Here is a 6869-nt window from a genome sequence, read left to right as displayed (position 1 = left end):
AGCCATTTAATTGAAAAGAAAGACAGTTACAGTAATGCTCTAAAAAATAATTCATCCTTTCAACATAAACATTGAGGCAGCAGTCATGTGTAACTTTACATTTTATAGATAGATAGATAGATAGATAGATAGATAGATAGATAGATAGAATTAAAGCATTTTAGCATAAATTGCAACTAAAATGTGAACAAATGAATATGAATCTCTGAATACATATCTAAATATTCTGAATGTGCTTTAGATGATTAGAGCAATACTTGTTTCTGAGAAGGCTCTTTGTAGAACTTTGTAGATGTTGTGCTGCAGTGTAATGTTGAGGCTTCTGTATGTAGCCAGCTCTGCAACAAGATCCTCCTTCTCCTTTCCTAATTCAGCACATCTTTAATGTTAGAACAAGAAACAGAGAAGAAATTTAAGTTTTTCTCATCAGATTCTCATATTCTAAGATTCTGAAATTGATCACTAAACTTTCATTATTAAGAATCTCTTATTATAGGCTATGTTTGTAAATAAGAAAGCATTTTATTATTCATAAACTCTTATGTTTGCATTCTTCGAGCTCTTCTTCCACGTCATGTTTTTGTTTCTTTATGTAGCGGTATCGTCTTTGCAAATCCTCATATATTTTTTGAGGTACAACTCGATCTTCATCGTCAGAAGAACACTCCTCTCTTTTTTTCTTTGGGTCTGTCTCAAAAAGTGGGGCCTCTCTCTTCTTTGCCTTTCTTTCTTCAAGAATTTTCTTAAACCAGCTAACCCAGGCTGGGAGACCAACTAAAACCAGCTTAAACCAGCTAAGACCAGCCAACCAGCTGAGGCTTTGAGATTTTTCAGCAGGGAAGGTAGGGGGCGCTATCACACATCTTCTGAAAGAGAACAGAATCTCCTGATCAAAACACCGGCAAAAAGAAGCAGAAACAATGATAAAAGCATTGCTTATGCACGTTGTAGTCTTTGAAAACAAACACAATTTTCTCAGCTTTTTGTTTAAAATGTTGTTGTTTTTATGAAACTTACCCACATTTAAGTGTTGATAAAAAAGAATGTCTGAAACTACAGAGGTTCTGTTATTTATTTTGATATATTGTATGTTCAGATATTCATTCAACGAAATATTCTGGGGGCCATGAAAGTTTTTTGAAAATGATTTAAAGAAAAAAACTATGGTAGTTGCAATTTTTTAAAGACTCTGGTGGGGAAAGGGTTAATGAGCTCGTTGTTTCTGCCTCAATGAATACATGATGTTAGCTAGCATGATCTGTATTATCTTAGAACTGTACATTTTTTCACATATTGACATTACTTTGACACAGTATATAGACACATGCATTCGTGAATACATCTTCGCTTTGTCATTCATGAGCTCGGAACTCGTAATTATGATATTTTCGACTCCACTTGAAGGACACATACAGTAAACACAGCAGTAAAGTGTGTGTGTGAACGAGGAAGCTGCTTTACACTCTCCAGACACGCCCATTTACACACGTCACTCAAACACAGAACCAGGAAACTATTTCAACTCCTCAGTTCAGAGAAACCGAAACTTAACTGTTGTTGAGCTGTTGTGTGTTTGTGTCTCTCTACAGTAAAATGGCAGAAGCCAGAATTTCTCAGGATGAGTTCACGTGTCCAGTGTGTCTGGATCTCCTGAAGGAACCAGTGACCATTCCCTGTGGACACAGTTACTGTAAGATCTGTATTACAGGCTGCTGGGATCAGGAGGATGAGAAGAGAGTCTACAGCTGCCCTCAGTGCAGACAGACCTTCAGTCCAAGACCTGCTTTAGCTAAAAACACCATGCTAGCTGAAGTGGTGGAGAAACTGAAGAAGACTAAACTTCCTGCTGACTGTTACGCTGGATCTGGAGACGTGGAGTGTGACGTCTGTACTGGAAGAAAATACAAAGCCGTCAAGTCCTGTCTGGTGTGTCAGGAATCTTACTGTCAAACTCATTTAGACCGTCATGAGGAATTTCACTCTCGTAAACCACACAAAGTGATTGATGCCACTGGACGACTGCAGGACATGATCTGCCGTAAACATGATAAAGAGCTAGAAATGTTCTGTGTCACTGATCAACAGTGCATCTGTGTGTGGTGTAAGGAGAGTGAACATAAAAACCACAAAACTGTATCAACTGCAGCACAGAGGACAGAGACACAGGTATGAACTGAGAGGGATTGATCACGCAGAAATGAAAGTGTCTTCATTTACTCACTCATTTACTCATGTTGTTCCAAACCGGTTTGACTCACTTTCTTCTGTAGATTGTAAAGATGATATTTTGAAGATCTCGTCTATTTTAGAAAAAACATTAAATTAATCTTAACCACTAGTGGTTTAAAAACGAAGTGTGATTAATCGTATTAACGTGCACTTGTACTTCAAATTAAAAGTATATTTAAAATAAAAACTGTACATGCAGAAAATATTATATTAATGAAATGAAAGGCCATTTAAGTGCACTTAAAGAGAGTAAATGTTCATGACGGTTTCATTTAATAAATACAATATGAAAGAATGTCAAATTAAAAGTTTTACTTTAAAGTGCATTTTAATATTTAATATTTCAATGTGACTCTTTTGTCACGCTATAAAGAAGTGCACTTATTTTGATTACTTATTTGATTGACATACCAAAGTACTTGATTATAATTACAACTGCAGTGTGTTATTCGATATATTTAAAGTTAATATAATATATTTTTAATGTACAACTTCATTATTACAGTATATTTTAGTTTATCATAAATGCTTGTCTGTACAGATGACAGTACACTTTAACTATATTTTAAACACAATAGAATTATGAAATAACATTTGAAGAAGTACTTAAAAATTTCAGTTAAGTTCAGCTAATTGCTTTAAATATAAATTTAAACTATAATACATGTTCATTTAATGGCATTAACACGCAACTACGTGTCTCTAAACATTACGTTCAGTTCACACATGAGTATATTCTTTTAAAGTATATTATTTAGATGCACTTTTTTAAAAGGACCAATTTTGATTCACAAATCAAATCAAAACACAAATCAAAGATGATGACGTCAATAACATCAAACTTCACTGATCTGTGGTTTGAACCTACAGTATAAACTTGCCATGCTAGATCTTTAACCCTTATTGTGTGATAGTAGTTTTATGTGTCATTTGCTGTTATTGGTTTGTCCTCCAGAAACAGCTGAAGGAGACGCAGATGAAGATCCGTCAGAGAATCCAGCAGAGACAGAAAGATCTTCATCAGCTGAGAGAGGCTGTGGAGTCTCATAAGGTGAGTCTGGAGAAGAAGAGAAGTGTGAGACGTCTCAGTTTGGACTCACTGAACTCACTGTGTGATTGTGATGTGTGTGTAACAGCGCTCTGCACACACAGCAGTGGAGGACAGTGAGAAGATCTTCACTGAGATCATCCGCTCCATTGAGAGAAGCTGCTCTGAGGCGACACAGCGGATCAGAGATCAGGAAAAGACTGCAGTGAGTCGAGCTGAAGGACGACTGGAGCGACTGGAGCAGGAGATCAATGATCTGAGGAGGAGAGACGCTGAGCTGGAGCAGCTTTCACACACACACCATCACATCCAGTTCCTGCAGGTAACAGAGATCTAGAAGAACTGGATCATAGTGGACTTGAGCAAGAGACTCACAGAGAAACATTTCATGAGAGCAGAATGAGACTAACTTAAGCGGGGCAAAAAAACACTCTAAAGCTCAGCTATTTGCATTTAATAAACACATTAAACTATTCCACATTCATTTAACTGCAAATAACATGCAATTAAGTTTCTGAAAACATTACAGCCAATCTGCACTTATATATTTTAAAGTATATTATTTCTGTTACAAGTACGGTACTTTCTTTTTCACAAGGAGTGTAAGTGTGAAATATTAGAGTTTGTAGCATTAAATGATGAATATGAGAAGAATGTGCTGATTGTGTGAAAGTGCTGGATTGAAGCGAGTCACTGAAGAGAAGTGAAGTCAACAAGAGCCGCTCAGATCTGATATAGTGCAGGTTATTGGCTGAAGTGTGGAGATGATGAGTTTTGATTTCTGTTTTCTGTAGAGTTTCCAGTCTCTCTCAGCACCTCCTGAATCTACAGACGAACCCGACGTTTCCTTCAGTTCTCTCTCCTCTTTTGATGACGTGAGAGAATCTGTCCGTCAGCTGAGAGACAAACTGGAGGATTTCTGCAAAGAGGAGCTCAAGAAGATCTCTGATAGAGGTAAAGTCCTGCGCCTCGTTTATACAGACGTGTGGAGAATGATCCGAAATATGAACGTACAACAGTTTCTGAAATGTTCCTATGATTTATAAAACAAAATCCCACTTTATAAATCACAGTTCATCTTTAATTCAAGGGCATCAACTCTACAGAACAGCCACAAACATCCCTTGATGGTTTACAAGTAATAAATACTTATGTATATATTGAAATTGAAATCCATTGAAATTTAGGATTGAATCCGATACGTGTGTTTTATATATGAGGCATCTGGAGATTCTTCTGTTCTCAGAAATGAGTCCTGCATCATCTAATATCAGATTAGAAACGTCTTAGAAATGGATGTATTTTATCTTGTCATTTCTCTTCACACTGTTCATGTCTGTTTATTTCCACAGTCACATTCACCAACATGAATCCCAAGACCAGGAACGACTTCCTACAATGTAAGTCACTGAGAAACAAGCAGAAAAACTCACTGAATGTGTTCATGTTCTTCCTGTAGAAGGAGAAATAAACATGATAGAAGAGTTTTATAATTGATCATGTAAATGATGATTTGCACAGGATATCTGATCAGCTGCACTGAGACACTGATGATACATTGTTCAGATACATTAAAAGATCAGACAGATTCATAATTCCTGATTCTGATGTGTTTTCTCTCCATCAGATTCCCATCAGCTGACTCTGGATCTGAACACAGTGAATGAACACCTCAGTCTGTCTGAGAGGAACAGAGTGATTACTGACACTAACACACAACAGTCGTATCCTGATCATCCAGACAGATTTGATCAGTGGTCTCAGGTGTTGTGTAGAGAGAGTGTGTGTGGACGCTGTTACTGGGAGATTGAGTGCAGTGGTGAATATGTGTATATATCAGTGTCATATAAGAGCATCAGCAGGAAGGGATCGGGTTATGAGTGTTTGTTTGGACATAATGATCAGTCCTGGAGTTTGTTCTGCTCTTCCTCCAGATACACATTCTGGCACAATAACATAGAGACTGCTCTCCCTGTAAAGCACATCAGCAGAAGAATAGGAGTGTATGTGGATCACAGTGCAGGAACTCTGTCCTTCTACAGCATCTCTGACACAATGAGCCTCATCCACACAGTCCAGACCACATTCACTCAGACGCTCTATCCTGGGTTTTGGGTTGGTTCCTTAGGATCATCAGTGAAACTGTGTTGATGTTTCAGAATAGACTGTAGAGAGATTGTACCCAGAATGCTTTGAGCTGCATCATACTGTAAAACAGTAACAGTGAGATGTTATAGAGACTCTTATTTTAATTTTCATTAATATAGCTGAACTTCAGTGTTTTAGAGTCTCTTACATTTTCACATGATTTTTGGAAACCTCAAAATGTGAGTAAACAAGATGCAACAATGTTTGGCTATTTCGTTCTAATGTTAACAAATTCACAAGATTGTGTTGCTCTTAAGATTTATATAATCCAAGTATCCAGAATATAATATTACTAAAACAACTTGTCTTTTCTATGAAGTAATGATACAAGCTCAGAGACATTTATAATCTTTTGATGTTTTTGATGTACAGTACACAGAGTGTCTTGACTTGGTGTTCTGGATACTGACATTTTATTTATTTTTAAAGTCCCCCTGTGGTGAAAATTAAGCTTTTAATGTTGTTTATATGTCTATGTGCTGTTTTTAATATGCTTTAAGACAAACCATGTGCAGATTCATAAGTCGACACCATTGCTGAGTATTTTCTCCTTAAAACTGCAGTGAACCAAAGACAGTCTCAAAAACACGGTTTGAAATCGCTGGTGTTTCTGACGTCACAAACTACCTTGTAACCAATCAGATCAACGTGTGATCGTCAACCAGTGGATCTCTGAGCTGGTGTGAGTGAGTAGAGGCGGGGCTCATTTGCATTTTCGCGAGGCTGTAGAGTTACATTCAAGCTGTTTTAAGGCATGAATCAGTTTTTTTCAAAAGAAAAAAACATTTAAATGTGTCAATTTGGTGAATTCAAATTCAAATGTGAGTTTTAAGGGATAAAATGATTGACTACAGGGGGACTTTAACTCTTTTCAGACAGATTACTATGTGATAATGCAGCTGTTTTATTCACATATTCATCAAGTCACCTTTATTTATATAGTGCTTTTTACGATACAGATTGTTTCAAAGCAGCAGTGATAATATTATAAATATATAATTATAATAAAATAATGCAACAAAGTTTGTTTTGGCTGGACAGCACCCTATACACATTCATGAACAATGAACATATGAATATGAATATATGTCAGGCCATAAATCCACAATAAAACAATGCATGGGTGTTTGCTTTGGTGTTTCCTCCCCTCGCAAGATGTTTCAAAAACACAAACATAAAAGTTAAAATATTTGTGTGTGTGTGTGACTATATATATATATATATATATATATAGTACAAACTTTAATTGTGATTAATCAATTTGACAGCACTAAACAAAATTAATACAATTATAATAAAAAATTTAAATTAATTGAGTACACAAATACATTTGATCAAAATAATAAATTTTTATTAAAATAATTCAGCACATGTATATTCTGTTAATTGGGTCTTTATTGAAACTATACTTGTATATTTGTGTGTGTGTGTAAATTTATACTTA

General features: G+C 36.0%; 1 protein-coding gene across 1 annotated transcript; it reads left to right on the top strand.

The window, feature by feature from the left end:
* The first annotated feature begins 1569 nt into the window (after window positions 1–1569).
* LOC309510829 (tripartite motif-containing protein 16-like protein) lies at window positions 1570–5936 on the top strand. Its single transcript, XM_082185752.1, has 7 exons — window positions 1570–2166; window positions 3185–3280; window positions 3366–3599; window positions 4072–4231; window positions 4630–4677; window positions 4905–5438; window positions 5516–5936. The coding sequence occupies exons 1-6, from the start codon at window positions 1594–1596 to the stop codon at window positions 5426–5428; spliced, it is 1635 nt and encodes a 544-aa protein (XP_082041878.1). The 5' UTR covers window positions 1570–1593; the 3' UTR covers window positions 5429–5438; window positions 5516–5936.
* The last annotated feature ends 933 nt before the right edge of the window (window positions 5937–6869 follow it).

This window comes from Leuciscus leuciscus, assembly GCF_965113295.1.
Source record: "Leuciscus leuciscus genome assembly, chromosome: 1".
Taxonomy (NCBI): domain Eukaryota; kingdom Metazoa; phylum Chordata; class Actinopteri; order Cypriniformes; family Leuciscidae; genus Leuciscus; species Leuciscus leuciscus.
The sequence above is the reverse complement of the archived record's forward strand: the minus strand, read 5'-3'. Positions and strand labels throughout refer to the sequence as shown.